The sequence below is a fragment of the Balearica regulorum genome, chromosome 2 (genome assembly GCF_011004875.1).
Source record: "Balearica regulorum gibbericeps isolate bBalReg1 chromosome 2, bBalReg1.pri, whole genome shotgun sequence".
Taxonomy (NCBI): Eukaryota; Metazoa; Chordata; class Aves; order Gruiformes; family Gruidae; genus Balearica; species Balearica regulorum.
In genome coordinates, this window is record NC_046185.1 from 160,618,379 (window position 1) to 160,638,640 (window position 20,262).

Below are 20,262 nucleotides of genomic sequence, written 5' to 3' on the forward strand. Positions count from 1 at the left end.
ACAGTAGCTTAATGGACCTGAAGCAATTTTATGCTGCTCTTGCCACTTAACGGGACAACTGTTGGGAGTCTTAGCATACTCCTTCCATTTCCTCGGGTGGAAAACATGCTGAGTAAAGGCAGCGCTCACTGGAACACCACAAAAAGGGAGAGCAAGACTTGTGTGTAAGAACGTAACAGCAGCCATAGCAGATCAGACCGGAGGACCAAAACCAGATGCTGGAGGAAGAGTGCGGAAACAGAAGAGGCTTAGAGAAGGACACGTGTCAACAGTTTGTGGCTCAGGGACTTGCTGAACAGGAGGTGGTGTCTTTGTCTTAGGCAGCCTGTGTTGGAGCTTTCTTTCATGAATTTCATAGAACCATAGAATGGTTTGGGTGGGAAGGGACCTTAAAGATCATCTAGTTCCAACCCCCGTGTCTATTCACTTTTAAAAACTTTGGAAACCATGTTAACTTTTTTTAGTTTTAGAACTCATCAGCCTGTTGTTATAAATTCCTGCCTGCTGGTTTCATTGCCGGCTCCTTACTGCTCTTAGAGAAGAGGCAATGCAGAACGTTTTTCTCTTCTCCTCCTCCATCCATACCACTCAGTTTCTATAGATCTCCATCATTTCTCCTCCTTTTGCTTCCACTCTTTCCTGGCTAATCTGGAGAATCCCAGTATTTTGAGTTGTTCCTTGTATGGAAGCTATTCCATGTTTTTGATCATACTTGTCATTTGTTTTGTCATGTTCACATTTTTTACTTTTCGGACTTTCATCTGCCTTTTTATAGCCCAGCACTCAGCTTTATGAAGTTCTTGTGCAATTCTTCGTGGTTGTCTTTAATTTTTTATTACTCTGAATATCTTAATACTGTTGGCAAGCTTTATCACCTTGCTCCTCGATTGATTTTTGAGATTGCATGTGAGTGTGTTGAACACCAGAGCCTGCTAGCAGACATCCCTCTCAGATTTCCACTAATGCTGTTCACCTACATGGAAAACTGATAATTATTCTACTCTTTATTTCATGTCTTATGTCAATATAGGGACCATTCTATGTCAGTTTACCTTTTTTTAAGGAGCATTGGTGAAGGGCTTTGCCAGAAGAATTTGGTAACTAAGTTACATCAGTCAGATTTCCCAGTCCCCAGGCTTGCTGACTCCTTCAGAGACCTCTGATAGATCTTGATTTACCATAATTAAAGCTTCCTTGACTCTTTAACAAAATACAGTATGTATCAATGTGGCTGCAAGTTCTCTGTTAGGATCAAATGTCAGATATTCTGTAGGATGGTATGCGGCTTCTCCCTAGAAACCTTTGAGAAAAATGGTAGTTACATTTGCCATCTGCCGTTCCTGCAGCACTGAAGTGATTCTAAGCAAGTCATTGCTCACTGCAATTGATAGTTATTTCATACTTGAAGTTCTTTTGAAACTCTTAAATCTCACACAGTCCTGGTCTGCTCCTCGTAAGAAGTAGGATGTTGGTATGAAAAACTGTTGGAAATTTGGACTACAAAAAATTCATATTTTTTTTCCTGCTATGGACTTGGCTTCTTTGAACATTCCTTTTAAAGTTTGATTATCAATCAGCCCTGCAGATTTTGAGAGACATCCTATTCCTCATGTTCAAAGGAGGACTTACTCATTTTTATGTCTTTATGAAGTAATTCCTCAGACTATTTTTTGTGTTCTTGCATACAATCTGTTGGAGTTTATACAGCATTGTGCCACTTTTTGCTGCCTGTATAATAAAATCTTGGAGTACGCTGGTATTTATGATGTGAGAAAGGAACAAACATCTCTATCATTGTTCCCTTTTAAAGCTTTGGATGGTCAAAATTCGTAAGCAAACATGTAATTTTAAACATAGAGGATGAATTCCACTCAAGCTAGTCAAGCGTTGAAGACATTCACATAATAATTCAGTCTGCAGTACAGGAGAGACATGGAGCTGTTGGAGAGAGTCCAGAGGAGGCCATGAAGCTGATCAGAGGGCTGGAGCACCTCTGCTATGAGGACAGGCTGAGAGAGTTGGGATTGTTCAGCCTGGAGAAGAGAGGGCTCCAAGGAGACCTTATAGCAGCCTGCCAGTACCTGAAAGGGCCTGCAGGAAAGATGGGGTCTGTAGTGATAGTACAAGGAGTAGTGGTGTTAAACTAAAAGAGGGTAGATTTAGGCTGGACATGAGAAATTTTTTACTATGAGGGTGATGAAACACTGGAACAGGTTGTCCAGAGAGGTGGTAGATGCCCCATCCCGGGAAACATTCAAGGTCAGGTTGGACGGGGCTCTGAGCAACCTGATCGAGTTGAAGATGTCCCTGCTCACTGCAGGGGGGTTGGTCTAGATGATCTTTAGAGATCCTTTCCAACCCACAATGTTCTATAATTCTGTTGCAAAGCACAAATTTATACTTCAAGAGAAGCTGGGTTTTATAGAACAAACTCTTAAAAATTTTTGTAACTGAACAGAGGATAATGAGTTGGGTAAATTGCTATAAATACAAAATGGACATTGCTCTCCACAATTTCCTATAGAAATTTGATCCTGTGACTTGTCAGGATCATGGCAAAATGGCAGCTTCAGAGTTCTAGAGCAGAGATGTGTTTGTCTTGTGATAGAGTAGATTAAGGCAGCAGTACCAAGAGACCAGCCTTTTGCCAGATAAATGTTTGAATTGGGAGTATTTTCAGCCCCTTTGCACAAACTGAGTCTTAGCATGGGATCATGACCAGTGGACAACTACGCAAGTTGGAAATATCTTGGTATGTCTGGGGAATGGGGAAGAAGGTGCCTGCAGGTTAACCCAGACTGAGTCATGGCTGGCATTAAGCAAGCATCAAAATTGAAGTGATTCAGTTCTTCAAATTCTGTTCTTTTGTATATGCAAGCAATTCCAAGAACTTTGTGGAACCTGTGGAAATACATGCAAGGGAAAAGCTCTCCCTGAACATAACAAGAGATGTTTTGGGTGTTTTTTGGTTAATTAGTTAAGTTATAGCTGCAGTGCTTTCAACCATGCAGTAATTAAAACACATTACCAATATACTCCCTTTTTAGCTGTTTCTCAGTAAACACTGATTTTGAGCAACAGTGTATCAGAAGGGTTTCTGTAGCTGTTGTAATGGTATTTACATTTGTCTCTAGAGTGATGTTTGGATTTGTACAATACTGAAATAATTATTTAAACAAAACTTATCTGTATAAGACTTAAAATGTATTTAAAGTAATCCACATGTATAAAATTAAAACAGCTGGTAAAACAAAGTTATATTTCTCTATCATGCATTTATTCCTTTATATAGAACTTAACGTTCCAAACTTCTGTGGCTGCTACTGATTCAGAGAGTAAATAGTTAGGCCTTTTAATTTAAATTCATGGATAGCAAATTCAACGTAGCAAGATTTGAATGAAAGTCAGAACACAGTTGAAGTCTTTTTTTTCCTTCTTTTTCTTCCTGGGAAGCTGTGTGTATTTCTGTACTCTTAATTATAAAGGGCAGGTCAGGATAACAATCTCTTGATCGGGAGGAGAACGACTGTCTGCAGTAACAGCTTATGGACTGAGATCAAAACAGCCGTTTCAAGTTCAATGCCAGTTTTTACGGTCAAGATAGATAAGCCTCATAAAGAAGCTGCTTACAGAGAGTATCTTAACTATTGAAACTTTAGAACTCTTGCTTATTCCTCTAACATACTTGGAACATTAGCTAAACCACATTTTAGGCAATATGGGACAAATTACATTTCTGCAATTGCTCTTTGAATTAATACTCAAAAGTATGTTGCTGAAATTAAGTTTGCAACGAGAACAACTTCAGTGTTTATATGCAGGCAACAGAGCAGACTGGTCACAGTATGACAATTTCTGCCTAGTGATTTTTATTTTTCTTTCTTAGACTACCTCTTTCCTTCCATTTCCATTTTAAAGTGCAATGGGGTAATGTGTAAAGGTGAACAAAGGAGAGGAAGAGAAGGTGTCTGTAAAACTGAAATAGTGATGATGCTTGTACCGATGTGAAAATGTAAATTAATATAGTAATTTCTGATGAAAGTAGCTTTTTTATGAAAGTTCAAACTATGAATAAATATTTGCAAAGCTTGTATTCTCTGGTACTATTAAAAATGAACAAACATTAGAAAATAAGTTTTATCTTGTCTCATCTCGTAGAAAATGTGATGTGCTTGCTATTTATGTGGTGTGGTTTTTTAACAGGTCACAACTATGGATATTTCATCTAACAAAGATGAGGAAGAAAACTCTATGCATAATACAGTTGTCCTCTTCTCTAACAGTGACAAGTTCACTCTCCATCAGGTGACGATAATAGTTTCTGTGTGTTCATTTTGTTTCTCTGCTTCTAATTAGAAAAAAAAGTAAATGAATGTCCTTGCTAGGAGTTAAATTATATAGTAAGCTGGTTGGATTTTACAGTTACATGTTTTCAGAATTTAGTGCCTGGCACGTGTTGAAAATCTGCTGTTTTCTATCATTTCAGGATATGTGCGTAGTGTGTGGGAGTTTTGGCCAAGGTGCTGAGGGCAGATTGCTTGCCTGTTCTCAGTGTGGACAGTGTTACCATCCATACTGTGTCAGTATTAAGGTGAGTGTTTTTGTTACATTAAAAAATGACTTGATTACACTTTTTTCTTACTGTATTTTAATAGCACTGTGCTGCCTTTGGTTTTGTGGTAATTAGGGGAGTCATTAACTTGTTAGATATTTATCAGCTAATGTGACCATTATTTGTATGCGACTTGTGAAAGACTTTAATTAAATGTCATTTTATAGTATGCATTGCCTCAAGAGAAATTAACCTTTTTGTAATTTCACAACTATAAATAGCACTGATTATCCAGCAGTTGGTTAAAATAACACTTTGAGATATAAGCTTAAAACCTAAATACAAGCAGAATTAAAAACAAAGAAAAAAATTATACTGCATCTTCATTTACTAGGGGTATAAGGTTTAGTTGATTCAATTTGTCTGTTGGCTGTCAGAATTGACAGCAGTTGGAGTGTTTAATTAATACATTTTACATTCATTAGTCTAGGAGAGAATGTGTGAAAATTAAATTTGAATGGTATGAGATGACTTAGCAAGCACATAATAAGCTATTGACTGCAATATACGCACTATACACTTTATTATATAAGTACATCTATGTAAAAGTAGGATTTTTTTTAAACGTTACAAAACTTTATCTTGAATGTACTTTACTAAATGCCATATGCATATTTAGTGCAACTGTAATTTGGCTTTGCATTTGTATACTGCTCTTACATTATGTATTAATTACAATAAATTAGTTGTTTGCTTCAGATGACTAAAAGCCCAGCACTGATTATTGCAGATCATTTGGGAAAGATACAGGATTTGTAGTGACCTGAGTCCTGGCTTTACTACATCATGGAAATAAAAGCAGCTGTGTGTTCTGCTCCTTCTTCCCTGCAGAACCAGCTACGCCTGTAAGGAGTAAACTGGCCTACCTGTAGACCCAGTGTAGTATATATTCTCTGGTCTGCTAGTTTATCTGAAGAAATTCTACTCTGGAATGCTATCAGCTGTCAGTAATTGTAGTTCCTTTCTGTTCAATCCATCCCCATTTATTGAAGCAGAAAGTCTAATTGATAAACAGATACTTGTGATGTGGATAGTGTGCACAAAAGAGCATCCTGTGCTCTGCTAGCCAGACTTTAATTTATACAACGACTGTACTTCATAGAGCAGTTGTCAAATAATTTTCACCTTGCCATTTGCAGATTACAAAAGTGGTACTTAGCAAAGGTTGGAGGTGCCTGGAGTGCACGGTGTGTGAAGCCTGTGGTAAAGCGACAGACCCAGGAAGACTGCTTCTCTGCGATGACTGCGACATCAGCTACCACACGTACTGCTTAGATCCGCCCCTGCAGACGGTTCCAAAGGGAGGCTGGAAGTGCAAATGGTGTGTTTGGTTCTGGGGTCAGAAATATTGTCTACTGGCCTCTTTTGTTTCTTTTGGTCACTTCGTATTTGCAATGGCAATTGAACTGTAATAATGTTTTAACTGTATTTGTCAGGTGCATTAAACAAAGGAAACAAAATACTTTTGAATTGTTTCATTCAATTGTCAATTTAGTAGGGAAACTGTTACCTCCTCTTAATAACATTTCTTCATGCCAAAAACCAAGGAAGTAGAGATGGACAAAATTTTTCTTTCGAAACTCTTGGCAAAAAAAAATAAACCAATTTACGTTCATTGGAAGGTTCGTTCCAACGTTCAGTTGGAAAAATGAATGGCTGCTTCACCAAATTGTTCTCAAAGTAAAACCCTCTGAAAACCATTCATGTTACTTGGTTGAAACACAAACAGAATGGACCTCTCACATGGCTAAGTCTCCATATCTCAAAGTGAATGGCAACTGGAAGCAGGAACTCCTTTGACCTGTTGAGCTGTTACAAACACCCATCTGCCTGTTTTTGCAGATTGAAGGGAATTCTGACTTAGAAACTTTCTTTAAAAAGTGTAAGAACTGTTGGTAATGTTCAAAATCTAAATAATAGCATTTTCGTTCAATTAAAACATTGCTTGACCTGAAATGAGTTCCCCCGCCTCCCTAGTGGTTAGTGATCTAAAACATAATTACTCACCCAGTTCTAAGTAGGAGGGTTTTAAAGCCACAAAACAATCTTCCTGTGAACTGAAAGTAATAGATCATTTTGTCTGTTCTGCAGGTGTGTTTGGTGCAGACACTGTGGAGCAACTTCTCCAGGTTTAAGATGTGAATGGCAAAATAATTACACACAGTGTGCTCCCTGCGCAAGTTTGTCTACCTGCCCAATCTGCTATCGCACTTACAGAGATGAAGAGCTTATAATTCAGTGTAGACAATGCGATCGGTAAGGATTTCTAATATTTTACAGGTTTTTCCTGTTTAAGACTTATTTTAATTTTTTTCCCCTAATGTAAAAGTGTAAAGATGAAAGGAATGGTCTTGTGGTAAAGAGCACTGGATTGAGTCTCAGAAGTCTCTTATTAGTTCATTCCTAGTTGTACCACAGACTTAACTATATGACTCTGGGCAAATTAATTAATCACTCTGTGCCTCATTTTCCCCCTCTGAAAAAATAAAACTATTTTACAAGACTATTGTTGTGAGGCTAAATCTAGATTACATTGTATGAAATAGTTAAAATGATTGCAATATAGGGAGAAAATTATAATACTAAGACATATTTGCTTCCGGGACATTGTTTTATAGAGATTTCCTTCCTGTGAAGGGAAGTAGATACTCTGATACTGTATATACAGTATTTAACACACACCACCATAGGGGAATGCTGTATCTGGAGAACCTGATTCATCATTTCTCCCTAAAAGAATTTAAACTAACCAAGTATTTCACATTAACTTGGACCATATACTGATATTTGGGTCTCCTAAAACACCACATATTTCCTTTAAATTGTATTTTTTCCCCCACTTAATTTCTAGATGGATGCATGCAATCTGTCAGAACTTAAACACAGAGGAGGAAGTGGAAAACATAGCTGATATGGGTTTTGACTGTACCATTTGTAGGCCATACATACCACCAACAAACGGTAAGAAGACAATTGAAACCAATGGCAGGATTGCGCACTGCAATAAATAGGTTTGGGAATGTGTTATGGTTCTTTTCTCTGGTGGAGATTTGGCTCGTGACAGCAGCAAGACTTCTCTTGTTTATTTTAAGGCCTTTCTGGAAGTGTCCTCAGCTTCTTCACACCCTTCTAGTGATTGGCTGCAAGGCCAAGGAAAACCTAGCAGAGGCAATTCTGGATAGATTTATTGAAGATGATTTGGGTAAATTACTAAAAGCATTTGGTATTGGAAAGGTTGTTGTCAAGTGGAAGGAAGAAAGCCCAGTTCTCTAAAGTTATTAACTGCAGAAGAACCTGAAAGTCAATTCCAAGCAGAAAAACTTTCTGTATTTCAACACTTTTGAGGCTGTCTGAAGCAGCAGTAGCTGTAACAATAGTCCATATAAGCATTTTCCCCCTCCTCCCTCATGTTTTATTAATGATACTCCTTCAGCTCTCCCAGTATTTAAGACCAGCACTTCCCTCCCTAGCTGTGGTCTTTGCAAGAATTCACTGTACTTTTCCTTGGGAGTCACCACTTTTTTTTTTAGTTAAAACGTATAGCTCTTTCTGATGAACTTTTGCTCTTCTCCGCACATGTTACCAGTGAATATATATACCAGCTTCCTCATTAGTGTGTACTACACAGTTCTATAGCAGTGGTACTTCAGGAGCTGAGGTTACTGCAGTTTTTGTCTTTAAGCACAGCTACAGCATCTGGTTCTTTGGGATGGTACTGATTAATGTTATTGTGAGTGGCCTGTCAGCAATTAAATTGGCCTTTTACCTGATTTATGGTCTTGCTACAAGGGTGGGATCCCAGGTCTGTTTTCTCTGCGTGTCAGCTCACGGGAGTTTCTGCTTCAGTCTGCTAGGTTAACAGGGCGTTGACACCTGTACCCATTTTTAGCCTAATAGCATGGTAAAGTGTTCACATTAACCCTTTATTGGGGTATCATGAGAGTATGGTAGAAGGAACGTACAAGAACTACGCAAATGTTTCAAAAAATGCTCGTTTTCACCCAGAAGATGTCAGTAAGATTGGCTTTCCTGGTCAAGATTGAAGATACCGTGAGGCGTGTGTTCAAGAGGTCTGCCAGGAAAAGTTCAATAGAGCATCTAATGTCCTTTTACCCTGTCATGTCGTCGTAACAGCGTGGCAGTAATTGTAACTTACTGACGTGACCTTGGAGGTTTATATACTCCCTTGTCAGCTACACATGGTTGTGGAACACTACCAAGTATCCCACTTTTACCACTGATAGAAGTAAGAGTGACTTATGCTTGTGTATTTCTACAAGCCACTTAATTTTTGATGTCTGCTTTCACAAATTCAAAAAGAAAGTGGTTTTATAAGTGGGAAAACCAAGAAACTTGTTTTTGTTTATTTTGATAATAAGTTTTGGGCACTTAAACCAAAAAGGCGTAAGTGAGAATACTGCCTCTTCCTTTCCCTTTGGAGGTGGCAGAGCTACCTTTTAGAGATAATTAAAGCCCATAATATGTGAGACAGAACAACTTCATAAGATGGTATCAGAGATGTTTCACTTCCAGGCGTAAGCTGGCCCCGGAGTTAGTCCTTCCTGCACACCTTCATGAAGTTGTGCTGTGTAGATTTGTCTTCCAAGGAATCGGAACCAGTCCCGCAAGACCTGTTAGGGAGTTCCCAAGCTTTCTTTGCAGGTTTCTTTTCACCTTTTTTTATAAGACAAGTTTCTCTGCTTATTCTTTCATGTTTTGACTCAGTATATTTAATACCTCTTTAACATGCGTACATTTGCACAGTTGCATGTCTGAATATGTCATTTGATGCATGTTCATAGAAATACTTGCATGTACTTTTATATGCAATGTCTTTCATTAATTCTTTTACAACTCCTTTGAAAATTTTCTATAATTTTTTTGTTTGAAGGTGAGAACAATTAGCATTTGATAAACTTAGAGAAACAAAAGTTAGTGGTAGAAAGCTACTTAAAATGTACCATATTGTGGGTTTCTTACTGGGATAGTTCTTGCTCTTTCTATTTGATGTATCACAGAGGATATTAATGTGTTGCAAGTACTATTACAAGCTTTTTAGCTGCTCTCTTTGTAGAAGCAGCAAGAGCCCCTCAACTTAGTAAATTACTAATACATTGCAGCTTTACTGTTGGTAAAGAGTAAATACTTCTAGTATGTAGGTATTGAGAAAGAACTTTTATTTTTCTCACTTCAGAAAATGGAAACGTTTAAATTTGTAAGAGCTCTTCCCTATCTCATCTTAAGAAGATCAGATGCGTATCTGATAATCTTACAAAGTCATCTTCTTCAGGAAAAGGAAAATGAAAGATAATTTTTTCTTTTCTTGAACATACATAAATATCAAAAGCCAGAATGTGGTAAGATTTGCTCCACAGTAGTGTACCATAAACCTTCATCACTAGATTCTTTTGAAATTTCTGATCAGTGTTTCATCAGATTCCTTTTAGTATGGTCTCAAGTTATAACATATGTCCCCCAACATATTGTGCCTTGTAGAATTTTTTTTCTAATTTGGATTGCTTGAATATTATCGTGACTGGGTACTAGCAGCTTTTCCTCTGTGCTGTAATTCCTGCGTGTTCAGGAGAGATGTGTGCATCTCTCATCTACATTCACTCCTAGACAAGCAATTCTCAACCATCCACCCATCCCTTCTGCCTTTCTGTCGTTTGCCCTTGTATGTCATATGTCCCATCTGCAAATTTCATCCTTTCCTCACTTACTCCCATCCTCTCTCCATCCACATCCAGCTTCCTCCTCCCTTGGTGCTGTTTCTCTTTCTCTGCAGGAGGCAAAGGGACCAGCTCTGCCTGGTTTTCTCAGCTATTTACAGCTGATGTGGTGAGAGTTTGTGCCTGTGGGTCTGTATTCCTCCTGTGGCTCAAGTAAGCCTGCCCAGAGAGGCAGCAAGGAGTTTGTATCACTAATTCAGAGATGCTCAATGCTGCCAGTGATAGGCATATTATGGTTAGGAGCCTCTGTTGTACAATTTTCATGAAACTGACTTAAATTTTTCTTCATTCTGAAACTTAATTGAGCCCAGCAACAGGACAAGGGGCAGTGGGCGAAAACTGGAACACAGGAAGTTCCATCTGAACATGAGAAAAAACTTGACACTGAGGGTGACCGAGCACTGGAACAGGCTGTCCAGAGAGGTTGTGAGTCTCCTGCTCTGGAGAGATTCAAAACCCGCCTGGACACGATCCTGTGCAACCTGCTCTAGGTGATCCTGCTCGAGCAGAGCGGTTGGACTAGATGATCTCTAGAGGTCCCTCCCAACCTCTACTAATCTGTGAATCTGTGATTCTATGTACTTTACAAATACAGGATACAAAAGCAACACAATACTACATGTTAAAAAAAATCAACTTTTGAATTTTTTATTATTTGGCACGTTTATTATGGCAACTCTTACTTTTTTTTGTAAGCTACTGTATTTCCAAAGCAATCTCTGGGTCATGCACACGGTTATGCAGGCATCCAGTAGTGCTCTGTTTAGAGTGGTGTTTCTACATAAACCGTTTTCCTCTGTCCCTTATGCTGATTTCATTTCTTCCTAGTATTGTGCTTTTCTATTACAGCCTTACAAATGGCAGTCCCCTTTCTTTTGAAACAGTGATTCTTCTCATCATATTGTATTCTGTGCAATTACTTGTTTTCAACTGAAGCAACTAAATGCTGGACAACATTCAACATGTTTAAACCTCTTTGCAAATATACATAGTAATTGTGGTTAAACTTCAGCTAAGTGCCTCAGAAAGCACCTTTTTGTTAATTTTTTTTCCCCTTGAACAGTCTTTCTCTAACAGTATTCTGTTCCTCTGTTATCCATTTTATTGATTTTAATCCTTAATCTGCACTCTAATTAGGTCCTTTTCTGCAAGTCTGTTTGATACTGTCTTCAAACGCTGTTCGTACAGCTTTTGTGAGTTGGTCTCGGGAGGCCTTACCTCTGTCACTATCGGCTTGTTTATTTGACTATTTCAACTCTATCCAGTCTCCAAAGCTAAAATTGTTCTCAATCTGACTTGGACCAGAAGAATACTTCCTGTTGCTTGCCTTCTAAATAAGGATTTCAAATTCCCACTCACAGCTGTCTTTCTGAATTTTTTGTTTACCTTAGATTCCAATTCAATAATTCCTATCTCTGTCTTAAAACATCTTGTAAATTATAACGAATTAAATGGACAGATGACATCTTATTCCACTTTGAGTATTTCTTACAATCTGCCTTTTTTTCTGTTTCAGTTCAGTACTTTTGAGTGTTCTCCATCCTGCAGCTTATCCCATGTTTTTTTGTTCCCCTCTAGCTCAGTGTCTCTTTCAAAATCTCATGTTCAATTTCTTGTCTTCTTGTCTCTTCCACTCCTGTGTGTATCAGTTTTCCAGTAGTTCTCATAGGCTGCGTTCATTTACTAATTGCATAGAATATTGGTTTTTTATAGGTTATATCATATATTTTAGTTACACTTTACATAAAACTTTTAAAAGACTGTAGTTTTATATTTTTAATATGCTTAGAAAGCATCCTCTAGATTTCATATTCAGTCTTGTATTTAGCAAAGAATTTAAGTGTTACTTGGAAGCTTTTGTGCTTTCCCTAGTCTTGCCCCCCTCCATATTGTGTGTGAGATGGTCAGTAGCAACACATGTCTGAGAAGCACTGAACCTCCCACACGGCCTTTGCCTCAGTGGTCTCATCTTGTGTGGCAGATGTAAAGTAAATACTCCAGATGTTTATGAGTCTTAAAGTCATCGTGGATAAGATTTCTAGGAAAAAAAAAAGTGTGGATAAACTTGCCTACGTGGTAATGCTAACTGTGCCAAACTAACAGGTTTTCTGATTTTAGTTCTCGATGTTTGTGAGATAGAAGCTTCTAATTTTCACTTTACTTACTCTGTCTACATAATCTCTAAAGTCACTACTAATGTTAAAAGCCTAGTCTGCACGTCACAGGTTAGTGAAGCGTGATTGTGGTTATTATAATTAAGGCAGATGGGAAGAGCATTTCTACGCACAACAACAGTACCCTAGTGTTGTAGGACATTTTGATCATTATTTGTTCAGTCACACTGTTCCAGCGCTTCCCTGAAGCGCACAAGCTGTAGTTTTTAAGTTGAGTTTCTGCTGTTTCATTTATCGATATTCTTATCTTGAATAAGAATTACCCTGTCTAACTTGAACAAGTCATCTATCTTCTGTTCTCAGATATATCAGCCTTATTCTGTTTCTCGTACGTGTTGTATAAGAGACCTGACAGCAGAGACACAGCTGGAATCTTGTGTGCAAAGCCATCGGAGGGTGCCTGCCCCTCCTTGGGGAAACACGGCAGCGGTTGATACCCCGTTCACAAAGCCCTCCCATTTTTCATGCGTAGGTCAGCAAAACCTGGACATCAGGTCTAGTGTAGAGGTTATTTTCCAATCCAATAGATGCAGTGTATTCATTTGCCCTTGGTCCAGTAGAAGGAGATCATTTACCATTGAGTTCAGTGCCGTTCCAGTGCCATTCTTGGCTCTAGGAAGTTGGAGAACTTCAGTTTGTATCAGGCTTGTTTTGTAGTCACATCTTCTGTGGCGCTGAAAAGCACTTTATTTGAAAGGTGCTAGTGAATGTTGCCAACAGTATAAATTAGGGAGTTTAATGGAACTGTTTGAAGGAAAATTAATTGATAGTTTCAGTTTAAATCAAGTCACCATTTTTAAAAGTTGAAATGATTTTCCTTATATTTTTCAGTGCCTTCTTTGGACTGTTGTGATTCATCAGTTGGAGCTCAGATTATTTCAAAATCAAAAGAACTAGGTAAAGAATGTAAATGCTTAATTTTTGATCATTTAGCATATTTTAAGGGTATATTTTTACATGAGACAAAAATTCCTTTTTCTATGATTTTATAACACACAGCATTAACTATCCTTCAGTTACCACAGCATGCTTTTGGTTTTTTTTCTCATTCTCTCTTCTTTCTTCTCTGTTGCCTGCCATACCTGCACTATAATAATTACTTTAAATTATGCTTTGATCCTGCAGACTTAGTTGCTTGCCTTAATATTAGCAGTGATAACACAGTGGGACTGAGTTAAGCATGTACACAAATGTTTACAGACTCAAGCTGTAGGAGGACACAACTTTTTTTGTATCTATCTGACTTGTGCTAGGAATTTACAATCTTGACAAGCCTACCCACAAGTCACTTTTTACAGTGATAGTACCATCACGTTAGGACAGCTTCCATCATGTCAACATTTTTTTCCATTTGCTGCTGCACAAATGTAGTTCTCGGAGAAAGTTCTCCCCTCAAATCTTCAATCTGAAAAGGAGTATGTGATTATTTTTTTTAAGGTAAACACTCTTTTTTTAGTTCAACTTAAGAAAACAGTCATCTGGGAAGAATTGTGTTCGGAATCAGCTGTGTTTTGAGATGTTACGTAAGAAAATATGTTTGGTTAAAGGGATCAAATGTTATGATGTTTATGTGTTTTCAAAAACCGTGTCATCAAATCATTATTTAATTGGCTCCAGAGAGCAGAAGCATCATTGCAGCCTTTTCATTATTTGGTAATTCCCTGAAAGTTGCCACTTGCAGGGCCCCAGCACAGATAACGATGCCTTTCTACATGGTAAATTAGGGAATGTTAGAGTTTATTGGTAGACTCAATTGTCATGTAGCAGCTTGAGGAGGAAGCAGTCTTGCAGGTGTTGGGAGACTTGGGTTCTACCCACAATTTCCAATTTGATCTTGAGCAGCTCACTTGATACAACTTGGGGTTTGTCCGCCTATAAAATAGGGCTAATAATTTGCCTTAGTTACCAAGAGTTCTGGGAGGCTTAACGTCATTGATAAGATGAAGGTACAGTGCTGTGGGCTGGATGAGACCTGTGGCCAATAAGCAACAGGAACCCAAAATAAGACTTGCACAGTTTTCTGTGGGTGCCAGAGATACAGAAATACTCTGCAAGGCACTAGTTTCCATAATCAAATTGTTCTTTCTAATGAGTCCTTGATGTAAGTTGTTTTGTAGCAGTGTAATGGATTGTTGCTGGATTTGACTTCAGACTCTAAATTATAAAGCTGTAACTGTAATATATAAGACAGTATCAGAGATCTCTGTTTTATTTATACCAACATCCTCACTCATGAATCAGCTCCATACATGTGGATTATTAATGCTTAGAAGTGCTATTCCTAAAAAAATCGGAGACTTGTAAATTAAAGAGTTTTATATTGCTGTTATGATTCATTTAACTTTTATAGACCCACCGAAGACGTACACCCAGGATGGAGTCTGCTTGACAGAATCCGGCATGTCTCAGTTACAGAGCCTAACTGTTACAGTACCAAGAAGAAAACGGACAAAACCAAAGCTTAAACTGAAGATTATAAATCAGAACAGTGTGGCTGTGCTTCAGACACCCCCAGATGCCCAATCAGAACACTCAAGAGATGGGGAGATGGATGACAGTAGAGGTAGCAGTCTACTTTTGGCATGTCTTGTATCTTGGAGTGTCGCAGTACATGTGTGTATTGCAAGATATCCCTGGGAGTTTTTCATTACACTTAAACTAATATGTTCTGTACAGAATGGTTGATGGAAATTACTTGAGTCATGGCTTCTTGTTGTCCATTTCAGGGATTTTTCTTATTGTTCTGTTTATGGGTCATCCATCCTACAGGAAACTCACCTTTTGAAGGCTGGCAACACTGGAAATACAAGTTGCCTTTTGCTTAATCCTTGGGTTACCTGTGGGAAATACTGTGCCCTCGCTGAGTACGAGTGTATTTTGAGGCTCTCAAATTTAGCGCAAATGCTGTCGGAAAGTGATAATGTTGGCTCAGCAAAGGAATGTCTCGCTCACTGTAAAGCTGGTGTTTAAAACAAAGGGGAAAGTGGAGTAAAAAGTTCTTTGCTGAGAGTGTTTCTTTCTTCTGAGGGAAGTAAGGTGGGCTGATCTGAAGGTCTGAGGAGAAAAAAATAATTTCCTTGTATTTCTGTAGACGAACATTTTGTTTGTCCTCATCTCCGAAGTAGAATTTAAGACAGAATTTGAGTTTGGAAGTGTAGTTCGAGTAGATGATGCTGTATGTAGAATCCTACTGAAGGATTTCAGGTTCCAGGATGGGGCATCCACGTAGTATGGAGGGAGAGGAAGATTGAGGTGGCCTCCAAGGCTGATGAGAGACGAAGGGATCTGGGCTAGCACTTGCCTACCCACACATCCCTGTGTATGGGGATGATGTTCCAGTCAATGGTTGATGCCCTCAGGAGAGCCTTTTCTATTGCAAGTCTAGACATGGAGCAAAGATCCACGCGTCCCAGGGCCAGCATTACTTGTGACTGCAGGTGGAAGATGAGAGTGGGAAGAGCGTGTAGGCACAGCCAGCCTCGCTCTTCAAATCCCCGCTCCTCAACAGGAGAAGCAGCAGCCAGCGTGATGCAATACCTTTCTCCTGTCCTCTTTGCTGTGGTCTGATGAGTGTGTTGGTAGAATAGGTGTTAATCCCTGGACTGGGGAAAGGCTTACTTAAATGGCAGGTGTGAAAGTCGTGACATTAGTCATGCAAGTGTCTGTTAGGAGAGGAGCAGGGGAACATAGGCACCCCACCTCACCACAATCTAAAGTGCTTTCTGTTTAAGCAACGTTGCCTCGTTGTTAATCAGATTAAATGTCATAAGAAGCTTTTTTTTTTTTTTTTTTTGATACAGAGAGTGTACTTGAGGTAACTGGGTAGTTTAACCATCAGTGCAGTTTCAGTGTTAACTTGTTGGTATAAGCATTGTTGTTTGATTAGTCTGCTGTTGACTAGAAGTGTATTTTTTTATAATAGCTTCCCTTTATTTATTTATAACCTTTAAAACAGTTAACCAGTTGTTTTTCTTTCATTTCCTTCAGTATTCACAGGGTTTGGTACATTATCCTAGCATTACACTGATTCTTAAATTCCATCTCATACTTTTATATAGTCCATCAGGTGGGTTGTTGAAAGCAAACAAGCTTTTGATTTTGGTTTTAAGGCATCAAGATAGAATTAACCACTTCCCTTGTTCTTTTTCAGTGGTTAATCATCTTTACTTTTACAAACACGCGCCTACTCTCTATATAACTTTGTCTAACTTCATTATCTGATTGTTGGCTTTTGTAAGTATCCCTTTTCAACTAGATTACAAGATACATAAATGTAATAGCAGTGGGTGAAAAGGAGAGCCAGAGTTTCCACAGACTTTAATTTCAGTTCTGATCACTTTTCGTTGCCTATTTGAGCATTAGAGCACATTGATATATGTGACGGGAACAGCACAGCGTGTACACAGTAGATTGGCTGGATTCCCTGGAAGCTCTACATGTGCTCTGTAGAGTGGATCAGTGCCTGCTCTCTCAACATCTAAATTTTTTGTATGAGTCTCAGGATGAATAAAGCTGTGCCACAGCTTTGATTGGAGCAACATAGTGTAGTAATTCCAGGCAAACAGGAATAAAAACCCTTACTTTGACTCTGAAGTTCCAGGTGTAAAAGAGGCTGTATCTGAGAAAACTGAGCTCGTGGTAATTTTGTTACCATCTCATCAATAGGCTTTTATCAGGTTCGGCTTTTCATCAGGAGTTCCACATTTTAAAGTCCACTGGAAAGTTCAACTTGCTTTGGGAGCTTTAGCTTTGGTAGACTTAATGCAGCTCTTCAGCTACTATTAGTAGAGCTGCGCTTTGCAAGTGAGTGGGAAGGACCACGATGGGGTTTAGCATTTGGCACTCTGCTTTGTGTAGCAGGTCACGTTAGCACTGAAACAGGTTTCTCCTCTGCCAGAAGTGGACACTTGCACCCATGCTCTTAAGGGGAGGAGAGAATTGGCTGTGGTGGTCAGTGGGGCCTGCCTTTGCCAGGCCACCAGTTTTATTGGCAGAACTTAGAAAAGTCTTCATCGATGGGAAAGTCTGGTCTGTGACCCCGCTTGTGGAAGAGCAAGGGTTGTAGTTCTACCATAGCAGAAGTCCAGCTCTGTCTGTTACAACGGTACTTCTCCCTCTTACAACTGTGTGTGGTTTTAGACCGTATAGAATTATACACCTCAATCCAAAGCAGGGAATTGGAATTCCAATACCTTTACAGAGGCGAGAGTGTATTTAACGTGCTTCAAAAGCTTTACAATAAAACGAAAATGTAAGGTCATTATATTGACATTTTGGGGATATCGGAAACAGAATTAACTCACTCTCTCTTCAGTACCAAAGGCTTTTTAATGCCATCATACTTTACATCTGTTTCTACCCTGCTTTCCCACAGAATATAAACTCAAACTCAAAATTACAGTCTTCATCTTCAAGGTTGAGTAATTCCTTTTGGTGGAATTTTCTACTATATAAGTCAAACTCCTCTGCATAGATAAGTTTGCTTTCAGTCAGGCACAGCTTCAAGTCAAGAACCCTCCAAATGAAGAGTCATTATACATTACCTTCCGAGTGCACAGTGCGGTTTTTCAGTCTCTCTGCTCAATTAAAAAAATCCCTACCAAACAAAGCTTAGGAAGACAATAATCAAAACAAAGTATATCTTATGTATTAAATTGTATCCATATTCCTTGATATATGGCTAAGTTGCCCAGACACTTAGAAAATGCAATAGCACAGGCTTCTGAAAGGGGTGCCAAAAATTTCTCAGATTCACATATAGTAACAATAACATCTATTCTCTGGTTTTGTGTAGCCATCATTTAACAGGAAATGTATGTATATACTGGGCCTTTGTGTATAGATAGGGTGGGTTTCCCAAAAGTGTTCCGAGAGTGGTTATCTATCATCCTGTTGAAAAATCTGCCATTCTCAATCAGTTTCTCAGAAATCAGTCAGATGTAGAAATTTTGGAAAAAAAACCTTCTTTCCCTTTTCCAGTTCAAGTTACCATTGCCTCTTTTCTGCAGAAGGTGATCTTATGGATTGTGACGGAAAATCAGATTCCAGCCCAGAACGGGAAGCTGTGGATGACGATACCAAAGTGGCAGAAGGAGCTGACGGGATTAAAAAAAGGAAGCGAAAACCATATAGACCTGGTAGGAAGCAATAATGTATATGATTGTATGTCCCTTATTTGTTTTAATGCTTTTTTAATGTATAATTAAAAAAAATAATTAGGAAATAGTATGGAATTCTGAAGTCTTCTATTGCTAACTGTTGATTTTAGATTTTTTTTTTCTCTCCTATTCTGTTCAAAGTAATTTTTAATTGTTTTATCAAAATACATTTCCGAAGGTTGCTGCTCAGTAGTATGCCTGTTCTTATTATGCTGTCAATTATTGGTTAGTAGTTCAGATCTATACCTTGTATTGATTCTTAACTTGATAGGAAAATGTGCTGTATTTATATAATTGATGTCTGCCTGTATGTATATGTATCTGGCAACTTCAGAGAACTTTTTGCAGATATCTTAATTTCTGAAATACTTGATAAAAGTAATTTACTAAATATTTGGAGATGACTTCTGGCAGTGAATTTTAATGAATTCAGTTATTGGATGAATTCATTTATTTTAATTTATTAGTGCAGTCGACTCTTAATCATCTTGACTGTGGATTAGCTGTGTGTCCTGGATGCAGAAACGCTTGAGCTGTCTCCAGACAGAAAAAATCTAGAGGTACCTAAGTGACTATGTAGGAAGTAGCTCTGATTCATTAGGGCTAAAACTCACCCCAAGATAATAACCAATGCTTAGATACCACCTGGCTTTTTGAAGAGCCCTCGTATCCCATACCTTGGTATGTCTCAGAATCTGTGTTATGAGTTGGTTTTGTGTTTCATTATGCAGCCTCCTGCTCCTTAATGGAGAGGCTATGTGGTCTTTGCAGTCACACATACTTTTTTTGCCAGTCACACCCATCCTGCTTGCTGTAACGGGCCATATCCTCTGATTGTGAAGATAGAAGGGGAGGAGAACAGAGGCAATGAAATGATTGAGGAGGTGCAGGCAAGGAATACAGTGAAGGAAAAAGGAAAGCCGGAGTTACAACATGGTCCAGTTTCTCTTGCTTCTCTCTCAGTAGCTAAACATATCTCTACCACCTTTCACTCTCCCCATGTCATTTCCCACACTGCTGAGTAAGAGCCTTGTCTAAGCAGGTCATGCCCATGAATTCATTGCCTTCCATCATGGCCCACCCTGTGGAGATGGTGGTACAAAGCCACGTAACAGAGATTTCCTTCTTCTCTACAAGTACCTCAGTAAGCCTTTTATTTCCACTGCTGGGTCCTCAAGAGAGTTTCATTTGCTCAGAGTGGTGCTGGATCATGAGTTGAGCAGCCATCTGTTAGTTTCCTGCAGCCAACAATTTCCCCGAAAAATGAGACAAACCTGAATCTGATGCATGCACATACGTACACACCACCTGTAAAGCACTGCAGTCAATCTCTAGTGAAGGATTCTGGAGTTTCAGACAGTATGATGTTGATTAATTATCTTTTTATTTTGTGATACATCCTTCTCTAGCACCATGATTTATAGTGGTGAGCTCTCTACAATTTTGTAGAGGTTTTTTTATAATCCTTTAAGGTTCTTTAATAGATTTCATTTGGTAGATGGACTTCTAATTCTAGCAATTCATCAGCTTGCCAAGGGGAGGGGAAAACCAACATCTAAAAGTTGTCAGATTTGGTAATTTCAACT

At 38.7% G+C, this 20,262-nt stretch overlaps 1 protein-coding gene across 23 annotated transcripts in view; it reads left to right on the forward strand.

The window, feature by feature from the left end:
* KMT2C (lysine methyltransferase 2C) overlaps window positions 1-20,262 on the forward strand; it is a 199,020-nt gene that overhangs the window by 126,257 nt on the left and 52,501 nt on the right. For 17 of the 23 annotated variants that reach the window (XM_075746661.1, XM_075746669.1, XM_075746670.1 and 14 more), the window contains 8 exons: window positions 4,204-4,305; window positions 4,487-4,591; window positions 5,752-5,933; window positions 6,704-6,868; window positions 7,464-7,573; window positions 13,350-13,415; window positions 14,869-15,081; window positions 18,527-18,655. In XM_075746661.1, coding sequence (XP_075602776.1) covers window positions 4,204-4,305; window positions 4,487-4,591; window positions 5,752-5,933; window positions 6,704-6,868; window positions 7,464-7,573; window positions 13,350-13,415; window positions 14,869-15,081; window positions 18,527-18,655 — 1,072 coding nt within the window. The remainder of the gene's footprint in view (window positions 1-4,203; window positions 4,306-4,486; window positions 4,592-5,751; window positions 5,934-6,703; window positions 6,869-7,463; window positions 7,574-13,349; window positions 13,416-14,868; window positions 15,082-18,526; window positions 18,656-20,262) is intronic. The other 6 variants (XM_075746674.1, XM_075746683.1, XM_075746680.1 and 3 more) reach the window with 3 other exon arrangements.